The 17,761-nt window shown below is 47.2% G+C and overlaps 1 protein-coding gene across 1 annotated transcript in view; it reads right to left on the reverse strand.

Annotated features, from left to right (window-relative positions):
- The window catches only part of VPS41 (VPS41 subunit of HOPS complex), a 1,049,902-nt gene that overhangs the window by 307,483 nt on the left and 724,658 nt on the right, over positions 1-17,761 (reverse strand). Inside the window, exon 16 of the mRNA XM_068238292.1 lies at positions 1,399-1,543. Within this exon, the coding sequence (XP_068094393.1) occupies positions 1,399-1,543 (145 nt within the window). The remainder of the gene's footprint in view (positions 1-1,398; positions 1,544-17,761) is intronic.

Consider the following 17,761-nt stretch of genomic DNA (forward strand, 5'->3'; position numbering starts at 1 on the left):
ACATAGAATTCTGTAAACAATCATGACCCTGTTCCATCAGTCTGAGAGCCCAGGCCTGTGGATCCCCTTGGAGAAGAGAAATGATTGCTCCAACTCGGACATTCTCAGGTACGAGGGAGCATGTTGAAGTGTAGGTAACAGGCACTCCTAAAAAGTCTGAACTTGCTTCGATCACCAGAAAAACGTTCAGGAAGCGGCAGCTTTGGTTCAGGAGCAGGTGGCTCAGGGTTAGCAGGTAACTGAGCAGGCCCAGAAGCAGGAGCGGCAGCTGGAGCAGACCCAGAATCAGCAATGGCTGCGGAAGCCGCTTGACTAGCAAATTGGCCGCGGATCTCAGCACAGTCCCTCTGAACCGTTTGCACAGACAGGGTCAATTGTTGCACCAGATCGCAGAGGGCATCAAACGGAGTTCGCTCTCCAGAGCCGTCCATAATGGCTGTTTGTTTCTGTTAGGTGCGAGAGCAGGAGCTGTTGACCGCCCCACTATGTTTGTAGACCACCCAAGCGCAGAGTCTAAGTAACCACGGGTCTTCACCCACGACCCCTTGAGGGGGAAGCAGGACCACTACCCCAGGAGGGGGAAGTGGAACTTCGCTGCCTAGTGCCCACCAGGTTGCGCTCAGGATAATCCCACAGTCTCCGCATATGTGAAGAGAAGGGAGTTGTAGCTATAACTATAAACATATTTGTATGGTTTGTTGATGTATCCATTCATTTCCATGAGTAAGAGACTTATTAAAGAGAAATCGTGACCAAGAATTGAACTGCATCCCAATCAGTAGCTGATACCCCCTTTTACATGAGAAATCTATTCCTTTTCTCAAACGGATCATCAGGGGCTCTGTATGGCTGATATTGTGGTGAAACCCATCCCACAAGAAACTCTGAGGACCATGGTCCTGGCAGTTTCCTGTCTGTGAACCTTGTTGCATTGTGGAAAATAGCTGTTTACAGCGGTTTTCAAGTGCCAAAAAAAAGCAAGCAGCAGCTACATCACCTACCAGCAGTGAAAATGTCAGAATGTAAATCAGGGATTTAAAAGACTTCACAGTGTGCAAACACTGGCTAAATCATTTATATATAATTGTAAAAGTGAAGCACTTTTTTATTACAATATTTTCACTGGAGTTCCTCTTTAAGTCTGCCCAGAATCAGGACCAGGGGCACTTATAATTTTACTGTTAGGCAGTAGGCACCATGTAGTTATGCCTCTGGGCTGTATTTATTGATTTATGAATGTTTAACTTACTATATCTTTCTCAGAATGAACAAACAAAATAGAATACATATGATTCATATGACATTCAGCTTCAAAATGACTGCTGTCACAAGTACATTTTACTAGGTATTTTAACTATTACATGTCTTTAATTACTGGTATAGAAAATTTTAACATACCTCTGTGTCAAAATCCATGAGCAAGACAATTTTGTCCCGAATACAACTGAAGAGGTCATGTTTGTGTATTAGTTCAAAAACCTCCTTGTGCTGAAGTGTTAAATAAATTTCAAGAGCTTGGCTGTAACACTGGTCATAGGTGTGCCTAGGAAAAAAAATGATGAAAAAACAAAACACATGCATTAAGGATAAATCCGCAAAAAAAAATTGTTAAGGTATGGGCACAGGAAAAACCCCATAAGACTGTGATAATACCTTCTGAATGGCGTACAGTGAAAAATGGCGCCGGTTAAATAATGGCGCCCCCTTCTGCCAGATATTTGTTTAAAACGATATTTATCGTTTTAAAGGTTGAAATAGTGCAGACCTTGCGAACGTAATTTATCATTTTAAAACCTGCTTTTTTTTGTCCTACCTAAGTGTTATTTATCGTTTGAAGCCCTGCTTTGCAGCCGTTTGGAAAATGTCTGCCCGCCGACTTTAACGTTTAATAGCAAAGCCCCCTTAAAAGCTAGAAACACCAAATTTGCAGGGAATGTTAAGAAGAGCAGTGGGAACAAGAGGAAAAAAAATCAAAAAGACCTTTTAGTTTTTGAGAAAATCGATTTTAAAGTTTCAAAGGAAAAAAGTTACATTTAAATGCATAAATGACACTTCTTAGGGAAACAATTCTCGCCGACTTTAGCAGTTAATAGCAAAGGCCCCTTACATCCTAGCAACGCCAAATTTGCAGGATATATTAAAAAGGTAGTGGGAAACAATGTTTTAAGAAAAAAAATTTAAACATATTTAATTTTGTTTTACATTTTTAATTTTTTTTAATGTTCAGAGTGTGGGAAATTTAAAAAAAAAATGGCGTGGGGTCCCCCCTTCAGAGCTTCTGTAGCCCCTTGTCACCCATGCAGACTGGTACAGCCGACTGGGGCTATACCAGCCCGCATGGTCCATGGTATGGGGGGCTCCTGGGGGAAGGGATGGCCAAGCCTTCTCCTCCCCCCCCCCCCAGAGCCCTTGTCCAATCCATGGATAAGGGGCTCTTCCCCACCTCCGGTGCCCCAGGAGGAGGTGGGGCAACGGCTCTCTGGGGGGGGGGGGGGTTCAAGGTGGCATCTGGGAGTCCCCTTTAAGGAGGGGACCCCAGATGCCCACCCCCCTCCCAGGAGAAATGAGTATAGGGGTACAAAGTACCCCTTACCCATTTCCACAAAGGGTTAAATGAAATAAAAACACAACCACGAAAAAAATCCTTTATTAGTCTTAATTAACCAGAAATACTTACCTGTACCTTTAAAAAAAAAGTTCCCACGCCAATATCCCTGGAAAAGGTCCCACGGCGACAGTATCCTCTAACTTGCGATCTTCAGAAATACTTACCTGTACCTTTAAGCATATTTGGTGTTTCTTTTAAGGGGGCTTTGCTATTAAAAGTTAAAGTCAGCGGGCAGACATTTTCCAAGCGACTGCAAAGCAGGGCTTAAAACGATAAATAACGTGCAGACTGGATAAAAAAAGCAGGTTTTAAAATGATAAATTACGTTCACAAGGTCAAATTTTTTAACCTTAAAAACGATAAATGTCGTCCGACAATGCAAGTTAATGGGGCGCCATATTTTAAACATCGGCGCTGTGTGCCATTTTTAACTGATCTGTCTGAATGCCTACTTACCGTGTAACTGCAGCCAACCCTAAATCGTACATCAAAGTCATAACTCAATCTATCTAAAGACACAGTAAGACTGTAGTATATATATATATATATATATATATATATATATATATATATATATATATATATATATACACACACAGTATACTGTATATACATACATACACAGTAGTAGTGAATGAACAGTAAATATACACAAACATGTGCCCCATGTTTCATTTTCTACATAGGGTTTGATATGCTTAGTGATCAGTTCAAAATCGAATCCCATAGATGAGAGGGGCAACTGTCCCACTTACCCTGTAAATCTGGGTCTGAGGATTAAAAAGGGCTTGTTTTCAAAACAGGATAAGAAATAGGCATGCAACCACTAGAGATGGCCCGAATAGTTCACCGGCGAGCACTATTTGGCAAAGATCAGGTATTCACGCTCGCTGCGAGCACTTGGTGCTATTCGACCGGCACCCATACAACATAATTGAGCTAAACTTTGACCCCTTACATTATAGTCAGCAGACACATGGCAGCCAATCAGCCTGCACTCTCTCACAGATCCCCTCCCCCCACCCCCTATAAACATGCTGCAGCACCCGCCATGTTCCAGTCTGTGTTTGGCTGGAAAAGTTAGAGGAGTGGAGAGACACTGCTGGTGATAGAGAAAGCGCTAGTTAAGGTGGCCATACATCAGCCGACCAACCAACCAATCGACCATCCAATTTGTTTATTATAATCGAATTGGATAAAAATTGGTGCTGCCAAGTGCATGCCCAACCGACAAAGCAACCAATTCCGGGACTGTAAGATGTCGAGCTGAAGTTGGTTGGTCGGGTGTGCGGTGGTATGGCGGCCAATTTGCGAACGAGAGACGAGACAACAAAACCCCCGCTGCTGCCGTCGCAATGTATAAATGTATGTAGTGTGTGCATTTATACATTACCTGTCCGGTGTCAGCCTCCACACAGCTTCCGTCCATCTCGGCAGGTTCTGCATACACGCCAGCGGCGCATAGCGCCTGACGTCAGACGTTATGCGCCGCTAGTGTGTATGCGGCTGTTACCCGGCGAGATGGACGGACACCGTGCGGAAGCTGCTACAGGACAGGTAATGTATAAATGCACACACTACATACATGTATACATTTTGGGGGCAGCGTCCGGGTGGACGCGGCGGGCTCAGCCGATTCCCTGAGGATTTCATGCTGAAATTGGACGGGAATCGGCCCGTAGCGTAGGGCAAATTCGACCAAGAGACACATTTATCTCTATTTAGATTCGATTACAGATAAATTTGTCTCTTGGTCGAATCTGCTCATAATCTTCTAATGTATGTTCACCTTTAGGCTTGTTTATTTTGATCCTCCCTGGCTGATAGCTGTTTAATCATCCCAAACAGCCCTTCTGAGGGCTACTTCATCCTTCTGCTGGGTTTTTTTTTTTTTTTTGTGCGGCACTCCACAGCCCACAGGCACCCAGCATTGTGCCCAGTGCCCACAACAAGCACAATAATGCTCCAGAGCCCCTGTGTTATTATCACTGTATTGTGAACTGTTGCAGCATTCTCAGTGTCAATGTGATAGTGCACAGACAGAGCACACTGGCACAGAGCCGCACACGTGCCCACTTCAGGCCCGTTTTTAGGGCCGTGCGGCCCGTGCCGCCGCCCGGGGCGCTGTTGGGAGGTGGGCGCTGAAATGGAGGGGGGAGCCGGAGCCGCGGGGAGGGCAGCCCTCCCTCTCCCTCCCTCTCCTGGGCCGCCCTCCGTGCTCCCCCCTCAGATGCAGAGCGCAGGAGCAGCCAGGGAGGGAGCGCTGTATACTACATACCTTCCTGCGTTCCAAGCGCTGCTCTCTTGCCGCCGGTCTCTTCCTCTCTGCCTATACGATGATACACACGCTGGAACCAGCGTGTGTATCATCGTATAGGCAGAGAGGAAGAGACCGGCGGCGAGAGAGCAGCGCTTGGAACGCAGGAAGGTATGTAGTATACAGCGCTCCCTCCCTGGCTGCTCCTGCGCTCTGCATCTGCATCTGAGGGGGGAGCACGGAGGGCGGCCCAGGAGAGGGAGGGAGAGGTCGGGCTGCCCTCCCCGTGGCTCCGGCTCCCCCCTCCATTATGGGGGACAGCTACCTATCTAACCTACGCTGGGGGGCACCTACCTAATCTAACCTACACTGGGGAGCACCTACCTAATCTAACCTACGCTGGGGGGCACCTACCTAATCTAACCTACGCTAGGGGGCACCTACCTAATCTAACCTACGCTGGGGGGCACCTACCTATCTAACCTATCCTGGGGGGCACCTACCTAATCTAACCTACGCTGGGGGCACCTACCTAATCTAATCTACGCTGGGGGGCACCTACCTAATCTAACCTACGCTGGGGGGCACCTACCTATCTAACCTATCCTGGGGGGCACCTACCTAATCTAACCTACGCTGGGGGGCACCTACCTAATCTAACCTACGATGGGGGGCAGCTACCTATCTAACCTATCCTGGGGGGCACCTACCTAATCTAACCTATGCTGGGGGGCAGCTACCTAATCTAACCTACCCTGGGGGGCACCTACCTAATCTAACCTACACTGGGGGGCACCTACCTAATCTAACCTACACTGGGGGGCACCTACCTAATCTAACCTACGCTGGGGGGCAGCTACCTAATCTAACCTATACTGGGGGGCAGATACCTAATCTAACCTACACTGGGGGCCACCTACCTAATCTAACCTACACTGGGGGGCACCTACTTAATCTAACCTACGCTGGGGGGCACCTACCTAATCTAACCTACACTGGGGGGCAGCTACCTATCTAACCTACACTGGGGGGCAGCTACCTATCTAACCTACACTGGGGGACAGCTACCTATCTAACCTACACTGGGGGGCAGCTACCTATCTAACCTATACTGGGGGGGCAGCTACCTAATCTAACCTACGCTGGGGGGCAGTTACCTATCTAACCTATACTGAGGGGCACCTACCTAATCTAACCTACACTGGGGGGCAGCTACCTATCTAACCTACACTGGGGGCAGCTACCTATCTAATCTATACTGGGGGGCAGCTACCTATCTAATCTATACTGGGGGGCAGCTACCTAATCTAACCTACGCTGGGGGGCAGCTACCTATCTAACCTGTACTTGGGGGCACCTACCTAATCTAACCTACACTGGGGGGCAGCTACCTATCTAACCTACACTGGGGGGCAGCTACCTATCTAACCTATACTGGGGGTAGCTACCTAATCTAACCTACGCTGGGGGCAGCTACCTATCTAACCTATACTGAGGGGCACCCACCTAATCTAACCTACACTGGGGGGCAGCTACCTCTCTAACCTACACTGGGGGCAGCTACCTATCTAACCTACACTGGGGGGCAGCTACCTATCTAATCTATACTGGGGGGCAGCTACCTAATCTAACCTACGCTGGGGGCACCTACCTAATCTAACCTACACTGGGGGGCAGCTACCTATCTAACCTACACTGGGGGGCAGCTACCTATCTAACCTATACTGGGGGTAGCTACCTAATCTAACCTACGCTGGGGGCAGCTACCTATCTAACCTATACTGAGGGGCACCCACCTAATCTAACCTACACTGGGGGGCAGCTACCTCTCTAACCTACACTGGGGGCAGCTACCTATCTAACCTACACTGGGGGGCAGCTACCTATCTAATCTATACTGGGGGCAGCTACCTAATCTAACCTACGCTGGGGGCAGCTACCTATCTAACCTGTACTGGGGGGCACCTACCTAATCTAACCTACACTGGGGGGCAGCTACCTATCTAACCTATACTGGGAGTAGCTACCTAATCTAACCTACGCTGGGGGGCAGCTACCTATCTAACCTACACTGGGGGCAGCTACCTAATCTAACCTACACTGAGGGGCAGCTACCGATCTAACCTACGATGGGGGCACTTATCTAACCTGTATTGGGGGCACCTACCTAGCTAGCCTATACAGGTGGCAACTATACTGGCTACCTATATTGCAGGCACCTACCTAAATAACCTATACTGAGGGCACCTACCTATCTAACCTATGCTGGGGGCAACTATTCTGGCTACCTATATTAGAGGCACCCACCTAGCTAACCTGTACTGGGGCACCTACCTATCTAACTTATACCGGGGGCGCCTGCCTATCTAACCTATACTGGGGGCAACTATACTGGCTACCTATACTGGAGGCACCTACCTGGCTAACCTATAGCGAGGGCATCTATACTGGCTCACCTATGCCTGGCTACCTATACTGGGGTACCTATTCTTGGCTACCTATACTGGGGGACCTATACTAAGTGCAACTAGACCTGGCTAACCTATATTGCGGGCACCCATACCTTGCTTTGGGGGGGGGGGCGCAATTTTTACACACTCGCCCTGGATGCATTTTAGCCTAGAAACTGCACTGGCCCACTTACAGTGATATCGAATTGTGTGCCACATAAAAGCACATTTTTCGACTACTGCTGCTGCAGGGCCTCTGTTATTATCACTAAATTGTGTTTGAAGTGTTGCTGCATTTCTCAGTGCTGTCTGATTGTGCACAGCACAGATAGAGCACACTGGCACGGATAGCCACACCCGTGCCCACTTATAGTGATATCTAATTGTGTGCCACATAAAAGCACAATCACAGTTTTACCACCCCCCAAAATTCTGAGGACGTGCTTGACTGGCTTACACAGCACACCATATCTTCTACAGCTTCCGCAAGGAGCCTCCTTGATGCACCGTCCTCCTCCTGCTCTGCTTCTGGTACCCCACAAAAACTTTCCACCACCACCACTAGCAACACAGCTGCTCCACTTGATATGTCAGAGGAGTTATTCACACATGATGCATTTAGTGATGCACTTGGGTTCAGCCAGGCAACACGCTTGCCACAACCTGAATGCCGACATTACAAAGCACACCAGTGTGGCATTTTTTTGTGTGTGTGCCTCTGATACCAGCAATTCCATCTGCAACCTCTGGCAAAAGAAACGTTGTGGGAAGCCCAACACCCAACTAGAGACAACTGTTTTACGAAGGCAACTTTAGAAATATTTTTTTTCAAAATTTGACAAACATGCTTTAAGAAAAACAAAAGAAAAGAATAGGTTGTACAGTGAGCCAGTCAGCTTGCTACCATCATAAGACTCTATAATTAACTTCCCATCCATGCCTCTGGTACACGTGACATGACGCGGTGCCACACTGGTCCATTTACTTCAGCATAACGCACAAACTTAATAACATTTTCTTGTAAATGACATTCACATTAAAAAAAAAAATTGGTCCATTCAGCTGGTCCATTCAGTTGAGCGTGCATGCAGCCCCGGCACAGATAACGGTCTTACAGACCTGTTACCGCCCAATCTTGTGTGGCTGCATGGTCACAAAACTAGTTAGCATGGTGGAGCTCCAGGACCTCTATTATCACTATATTGTGTTTTCACTATTGCAAAGCTCTGCGTCTGTGTGATACTCCACAGAGAGAACACTGTCACTGACACACAGGAGTGGCCCCTTCTAGTGTGATATAATTGTGTGCCACAGCCCACATTACACAAGCAGCAAACTACTACCACTGCAGCAGGGCCTCTGTTATCACTGTGTTGTGTTTGCACTATTGCATAGCTCGGTGTTTGTGTGATACTCCACAGACAGAACACTGTCACTGAGGGGCTGGGGAGAGGAGGAGACCTTTTGTGACCTCAGAGAGGAAGAGGAGTTGGCTATCTCAGCCTCCATCCTTGTTAAAATGGGGTCTTTCATGCTGTCCTGCCTGTTGAGGGAGGGACCACCGTATATAAAAATGGTTAAAGGAGAACAAACTGTACTGGGTGGCAACGCTACTGGACCCTTGCTATAAGCACAAAGTTCCTTACAGACCTGTTAGCGCTCAATCTCTGTAAATGTGACGTTTGGTCTGTCAGTGTGAAGCGGGCATATCATATACTCGTGCATAAGCCGAAAAAAAAGTGGTCCCAAAGTGGGGGTCTCGGCTTATACACGAGTTGTACTGCCCCCCCCCCCCCCCCCCCCCATATGTAGAGAGCCTGCTCCCGCTTCCTCTGAGTGCCTCCTCCTCCATTTGCAGCTTGAATTTGAGTGTCTTCCTTTACCCCCCCCCCTTCTGACCAGAGCGGCATGCAAGTGTCAGAAGTGATTTCCCCCTCCTTCTGGGCATATGAGTGTGTGGTGTGGTATTTTCCTCCCCTCCCCGCCACCAGCCCGGAGCAGCATGCCTGCATCAGATGTTCCTTCTTCTCCCCGGCATATGCAGAGTGTGCGCAGCGGAGCTTTCACTTACCGCCCCATGCCACCGGGACGCCTTGTTAGCTTGCCTGTCGTGCCTCTTTTCTATGACGCCCTTTAGTGGCGTTTCTAATCACATACGCCAAGGGTGCATATTATTTTGGTGCCGCTCAGTTCGGCGGCATTAAATACTGTTCCCCCTCCGAGTTGTCGCAACTCGGAGGGAGATGTAATTTGGGGTCTGGCAGCCACCAGAGCCCCGAATTATCGCTACACGCCCCGCGCAGCATAGCATTGATGCTATGGGGCGCCCAGTTTCGGGCGCTCGGCTCTCAGAGCCGCGCGCCGAAAACAGCTGATTCGATGCGCCAGTGCACGGCATCATAGGAAAGGGATGCAACAGGCAAGCTAACGAGTTACCGGTGGCATGGACCGGTAAGTGAAAGCTCTGCTGTGCACATTCTGCATATGCCGGGGAGAAGAAGGGACATCTGATGCTGGCATGCTGCTCTTGGGGAGGAGGGAATACCACACCGCACACTCGTATGTATTTGAACCAGGGACCCAGCACTGCAAGGCGAGCCTGCTGACCACTACACCACCTTGGCAGCCCCGTGTGCTTTATTTGGGCAGTGTATCACTATGAGAGTCTGTTTATAAGGGTTATAAGGGACTGAATGCCAAAATCTGTCTTGTTCCTCACTGAAGAGCAATAGTAGACAGGGCCATATCTCTTAAGAGGCACCCGTGGGCCGGTGCCATGGGCGGCCCCTCGGGGGGGGGGGGGGGGGCGGCCATCTAATGCTTATTAATTTTATTTTTTTTATTTTTATTATTTTTCATTAAAAAAATTGAAAAAAAAAGTGACCCTTTTTTTTCCGGGGGTGGGTTCAGGGTTCAGGATAGGTGAGCGCGCACACAATGAGGGGAACCTGCTCCCCCCCCCTCCAGCAGAGTGGTAGCGGCCGGCCAGGGAAGTTTCCCGACGCTGGAGGAAGACTCTGCATGCCGATAGCTGGTCTGAGCAGTGACTTCACCAGACCAGGCAGCGGCATGCAGAGATGAGATTCCCTCGTGCGCCGGGAAGAGGAGGTAAGATGTTCTCTGGCTGCTGCCCCTTGTCTCTGGCTGCAGTGCACAGTGCACTGACTGGAAGGGGGAGCGGGAGCTCCAGGTGAGGGGGGGGGGGGACTTCCCCGCTACTCTGTGCCTGTTCCACCTTCCAGCCAGGCTACCTAAAATGGGGGAGACACTTATATATCTCCGAGTCCTACCTAACTGGGGGACACCTATATACCTATTACCTAACTGGGGGACACCTATATACCTATTACCTTAACTAGGGGACACCTATATACCTATTACCTTAACTGGGGGACACCTATATACCTATTACCTAACTGGGGGACACCTATATACCTATTACCTAAACTGGGGGACACCTATATACCTATTACCTTAACTGGGGGACACCTATATACCTATTACCTAACTGGGGGACACCTATATACCTATTACCTAAACTGGGGGACACCTATATACCTATTACCTTAACTGGGGGACACCTATATACCTATTACCTAACTGGGGGACACCTATATACCTATTACCTAAACTGGGGGACACCTATATACCTACTACCTAAACTGGGGGACACCTATATACCTACTACCTAAACTGGGGGACAGCTATATATCTACTTCCTAAACTGTGGGACAGCTATATACCTACTACCTAACTGGGGGACACCTATATACCTATTACCTAACTGGGGACACCTATATACCTATTACCTAACTGGGGACACCTATATACCTATTACCTTAACTTGGGGACACCTATATACCTATTACCTAACTGGGGGACACCTATATACCTATTACCTAAACTGGGGGACACCTATATACCTACTACCTAAACTGGGGGACAGCTATATACCTACTACCTAACTGGGGGACACCTATATACCTATTACCTAACTGGGGGACACCTATATACCTATTACCTTAACTGGGGGACACCTATATACCTATTACCTTAACTGGGGGACACCTATATACCTATTACCTAAACTGGGGGACACCTATATACCTATTACCTTAACTGGGGGACGCCTATATACCTATTACCTAACTGGGGGACACCTATATACCTATTACGTAAACTGGGGGACACCTATATACCTATTACCTAAACTGGGGGACACCTATATACCTATTACCTTAACTGGGGGACACCTATATACCTATTACCTAACTGGGGGACACCTATATACCTATTACCTAAACTGGGGGACACCTATATACCTACTTCCTAAACTGGGGGACAGCTATATACCTACTACCTAACTGGGGGACACCTATATACAGTGGAGGAAATAATTATTTGACCCCTCACTGATTTTGTAAGTTTGTCCAATGACAAAGAAATGAAAAGTCTCAGAACAGTATCATTTCAATGGTAGGTTTATTTTAACAGTGGCAGATAGCACATCAAAAGGAAAATCGAAAAAATAACCTTAAATAAAAGATAGCAACGGATTTACATTTCATTGAGTGAAATAAGTTTTTGAACCCTCCAACAATAAAAGACTTAATACTTAGTGGAAAAACCCTTGTTTGCAAGCACAGAGGTCAAACATTTCTTGTAATTGATGACCAAGTTTGCACACATTTTAGGAGGAATGTTGGTCCACTCCTCTTTGCAGATCATCTCTCAATCCCTAAGGTTTCGAGGCTGTCTCTGTGCAACTCTGAGCTTGAGCTCCCTCCATAGGTTTTCTATTGGATTAAGGTCCGGAGACTGACTAGGCCACTCCATGACCTTAATGTGCTTCTTCTTGAGCCACTCCTTTGTTGCCTTTGCTGTATGTTTTTGGTCATTGTCGTGCTGGAACACCCATCCATGACCCATTTTCAGTTTCCTGGCAGAGGGAAGGAGGTTGTCGTTCAGGATTTCACGATACATGGCTCCGTCCATTTTCCCGTTAATGCGATTAAGTTGTCCTGTGCCCTTAGCAGAAAAACACCCCCAAAGCAAAATGTTTCCACCCCCATGCTTGACGGTGGGGACGGTGTTTTGGGGGTCATAGGCAGCATTTTTCTTCCTCCAAACACAGCGAGTTGAGTTAATGTCAAAGAGCTCTATTTTGGTCTCATCAGACCACAGCACCTTCTCCCAGTCACTCATAGAATCATTCAGGTGTTCATTGGCAAACTTCAGACGGGCCTGCACATGTGCCTTCTTGAGCAGGGGGACCTTGCGAGCCCTGCAGGATTTTAATCCATTGTGGTGTAATGTGTTTCCAATGGTTTTCTTGGTGACTGTGGTCCCTGCTAATTTGAGGTCATTCACTAACTCCTCCCGTGTAGTTCTAGGATGCTTTTTCACCTTTCTCAGAACCATTGACACCCCACGAGGTGAGATCTTGCGTGGAGCCCCAGAGCGAGGTCGATTGATGGTCATTTTGTGCTCCTTCCATTTTTGAACAATCGCACCAACAGTTGTCACCTTCTCTCCCAGCTTCTTGCTAATGGTTTTGTAGCCCATTCCAGCCTTGTGCAGGTCTACAATTTTGTCTCCGACATCCTTGGACAGCTCTTTGGTCTTTCCCATGTTGGAGAGTTTGGAGTCTGCTTGATTGATTGATTCTGTGGACAGGTGTCTTTTATACAGGTGACTAGTTAAGACAGGTGTCCTTAATGAGGGTGACTAATTGAGTAGAAGTGTCTAACCACTCTGTGGGAGCCAGAACTCTTAATGGTTGGTAGGGGTTCAAAAACTTATTTCACTCAATGAAATGCAAATCAGTTGCTATCTTTTATTTAAGGTTATTTTTTCGATTTTCCTTTTGATGTGCTATCTGCCACTGTTAAAATAAACCTACCATTGAAATGATACTGTTCTGAGACTTTTCATTTCTTTGTCATTGGACAAACTTACAAAATCAGTAAGGGGTCAAATAATTATTTCCTCCACTATACCTATTACCTAACTGGGGACACCTATATACCTATTACCTTAACTGGGGAACACCTATATACCTATTACCTAACTGGGGGACACCTATATACCTATTACCTAAACTGGGGGACACCTATATACCTACTACCTAAAATGGAGGACACCTATATACCTACTACCTAAACTGGGGGACAGCTATATATCTACTTCCTAAACTGGGGGACAACTATATACCTACTACCTAACTGGGGGACACCTATATACCTATTACCTAACTGGGGGACACCTATATACCTACTACTTAAACTGGGGGACACCTATATACCTATTACCTAAACTGGGGGACACCTACATACCTATTACCTAAACTGGGAGACACCTACATACCTACTACCTAAACTGGGGGACACCTACATACCGACTTCCTAAACTGGGACACACACACACACACACACACATAGAGAGATATCTATCTATCTATCTATCTATCTATCTATCTATCTATCTATCTATCTATCTATCTATCTATCTATCTATCTATCTATCCTACCTAAACTGGGGGACACCTATATACCACCTTCCTAAACTGGGGGGACACCTATATACCTTTTTCCTAAACTGGGGCACACCTATATACCTACTACCTAAACTGGGACACCTATTATTTTGTGGTGTTATGCAGCCCTCTGTGCGATTTTTCTGCTGAAATGCTGCCCACGTTGCGATTATTTTCTGGTGAAATGCTGCCCACTGTACGATTATTTTGTGATGAAATGCTGCCCAGGGTGCGATTATTTTCTGGTGAAATGTTAGCCAGGGTTCGATTATTTTGTGGTAAAATGCTGCCCACTGTAAGATTGTTATCTGGTGAAATGCTGCACTCATTGCGATTATTCTCTGGTGAAATGCTGCACTTATTGCGATTATTTGGCACCTATGGGGGGGCCCCATCCAAATTTTTGCAAGGGGGCCCAGTGATTTCTAGTTACGCCCCTGACTACTACCTAAACTGGGGATACCTATAGACTTGGCTATCTATACTGGGGACACCTATAGTATGTCTATATTGGGGACACCTATAGAACTGGCTACTTTATACTGATACTAATTATTTAGCGCCAACATATTACGCAGTGCTGTACAGAGTATGTATTGTCTTGTCACTAACTGTCCCACAGAGGGGCTCACAATCTAATCCCTACCATAGTCATATGTGTATGTATGTATCGTAGTCTAGGGCCAATTTTTAGGGGGAAGTCAATTAACTTATCTGTATCGTATGGTATTGGGATGTGGGAGGAAACCAGAGTGCCTGAAGGAAACCCACACAGACAAATGGAGAACATACAAACTCCTTGCAGATGTTGACCTGGCTGGGATTCAAACCGGGAACCCAGCGCTGCAATGCTAACCACTACGCCACCATGCTTCCATACTACTGTACTATATTGTACTGCCATCTTCAGCAGTACTTCACAGAGTATGTAGTCATGTCACTGACTATCCTCTGAGGAGCTTACAATCTAATCCTGCCATAGTCTAATGTCCTACCATATTATTATGTAGTTATATAGCATCCTCGACTCCAACTCTGACTCCACAGCCCTGCTGGCATCTCTTGCAGAACTTTGCAGAGAACATAGTCATGTTACTGACTTTTCTCAGGGGCGCTCACATTCTAATACCTACCACTATTTTGTGCGAGAGAACACTGGCTAATGTGTGTTTTTTTGGGGGGTGGGAACATTTCCTACTTGCTTTTTTAGGGTCACTTTACTCATACCCGGGGAGAAAACATGGCCCCACGGACTTTGGGCTGCACTCTTACTAGGAAATTTGAATTGGCCACACCCACTGTAGGTTATGGACACGCCCACTGCATTCTGTGACCACGCCCATTTCTTCGCCACGGCCAACGCCATCCCGGGGGGGGGAAGGGCGCCAAAGGTTTGGGGTGCCTAGGGGAGCCCAAACCCTAAATACAGCCCTGATAGTAGATACAATTTGGGGGATCTCACTCAGCTGAGTTGCACTAAAGTACAAGGTGGGAGTAGGGAGACGGGTTAAATTTGTAGCTTCCTTTCTGTTCAGGTATGCCCAGTCCTCTGTGCCTGGTGATTAATAATCAATTAAGACTAATGGTGTTCCCTTCTGCAACAGAAGTATGGTTAAACCCGGAATCAGAATCTCTTTTATTCGCCGAGTGTGACAGGTGTCGCACCCGGAATTATTTGTGGTATACACGGCATGGGAAAATCAACGGTTTACAAGCGGCTGTTAGACATACAGATACACGGATACTGAGAAAGACAAAAATCTGCTAAGCAGGCTGCTGTTAGGCATACAGATACACAAGTACCAAAAAAAGAGGCAAATCAGCTATGCCATGAGGCGGGAGTGGCCAGAGCAGGAGCTTGGGGGGCACCGCATGAGAGAGAGCGAGAGTTCAGGTGCAGGACAGCTTGAGGGAAGAAGGTGTTCCTGTGCCTGGTGGTTCTAGTGGGGATGGTGCGGAAGCGACGGCCTAGGGGAAGCCGATTGAAGTGGTGCCAGCCAGGGTGTGAGGGGTCATTCACTATCTTATTTGCCCAGGACCACAGTCTGGAGGTGTACAAGAGGTCCAGTGGTGGCAGCGGTGACCCTATGATCTTCTCCGCGGAGTTGATAACTCTCTGAAGTTTAAGTCTGTCCCTTGCTGTGGCACCAGCATACCATACAATAATCGAGGAACAGAGGATCAACTCAATGGTGGCCGTATAGAAGAAAGTCAACAGTTACTGCGGTATTCCAAACTTCCTAAGTTGTCTCAAGAAGTACATCCTTTGTTGCAAAAGAGAAAACCGAGAGCCCAATATGGTGTAGTATGTTAAGATAATTGATCAAATGGTTAAGTGAGAAAAATTATACTCACAAACACAGGTTACCATTCAGGCAACCACTATATAGGCAGGTGAGGAGATTAGGCCTGTCCTCACTCAGGGCTAAGAAGTCGCTCTCTGTAGAAAGGAATCAAGAAAGGGGTAGCACTCCCCTCCACCAGGAGTGGACACAGTGTGTTTGAATGTGGAACAGAGGCGCCAGCAGGATAAAACTTCATAAAACCTTTAAAATTGCTTGGAGTGAGTGGTGGGCTCACCTCCCAAAAGCAGACCAGAGATCATGTTTTCATATAAAAAATCAATACATTTATTATACGGTACCCCAAACAAAAATGCAACGCGTTTCGCAGGTCAAGCCCGCTTCATCAGGCAAAATTGTGGACAACTGTGAACAAAGACAACAAACAATAAACAATCATGGCTACAATGAAGAGGGCTGTACTATTACTACTGGGTTGCAGTTTCTATCTAATGATATTCAACATGAAAGTATATACATAGTGTGTTAATTATGGGAAATTGCTAATCGGGGGATGGGTGTATAGGATGGGAACGGGTAGGGAGGGGAAAGGAGTAGGAAGGGGGGGGGGGGAAACTTGAGCACGGGTGGGTATAGGTTATAGGTGTGGGGATATTGTATGATGGAGTTAAAAAGTGAGAACGGTGACTACTATAGAGGGGCCAGGGTGGAGTGTATTTGCAGAGCAACATATGAGGTAGATCTAAATAACATTGGTGCAGGGAGAATCAGCAAGCAGGAGGAGTGAATGGTAGAATGGAACATGGATCAATTATATATGGAGAAATAGTATTAAATGACAAGTCACGGTGTTTAAAAAGGAGCAGCAGCACTTACCAGGAGCTCTGTAGTAATGGATTTAGCACCTCAGTGTTGTGCTGCAGGTGTCAGGGGCTTTTTAAATGTGTGGAATTGGAGGGAAAAAAGATAGGAGGCGTGGGAGGGCGGGGCTGTAGTTGGGACGGTGTGTATGGTGACCAATGGGGTATTGTAATGTATGAGGCTGGGAGTATACGTGATGAGTCTGGTGGCTAATAGAGAGCTGCCACGTAATACCTGTATACGCCTGTATTGTCGGCGTGTGAGGACAGAAAGAGTGGGCGGGGGTGACGTATATGGAGTGAAACCAATCCACTGTGGGTGGGCGCATAGGATGCGGCCTGAGTGTCAGAAGCTGGCATGGGCGTGCTGGGAGCGGCTTGGAGGTAGAAGGAGTGGGCGGGGGTGACGTCTGTGGTTAGTGGGCCAATCTATTGTGGGTGGGCGTGTAAACAACTGCCCGAACGTCGCCCCACATGGACGCACGTAGTGCGCACGCGTAGTGCGTACTGTCCACGTCACACTGGGCATAACGGCGTGGCGTCCAAGGCGCCGGGTGATAATGGTAAGTGTACGAATGCGTCCAAATTAGCGCAGTACGCATTATGTATATTGCGCATACGTGAGGGCGATCCACCATGTTGAAAAGGGGCAAGATGCCCAACTTACATACATAATGTCAGTATAGATAGAAAACGATAGAATTAGTGAACTAGACTTGCCTAATATAAGCGAATGGGATCATAACAA

This window comes from Hyperolius riggenbachi, chromosome 5 (genome assembly GCF_040937935.1).
Source record: "Hyperolius riggenbachi isolate aHypRig1 chromosome 5, aHypRig1.pri, whole genome shotgun sequence".
Taxonomy (NCBI): Eukaryota; Metazoa; Chordata; class Amphibia; order Anura; family Hyperoliidae; genus Hyperolius; species Hyperolius riggenbachi.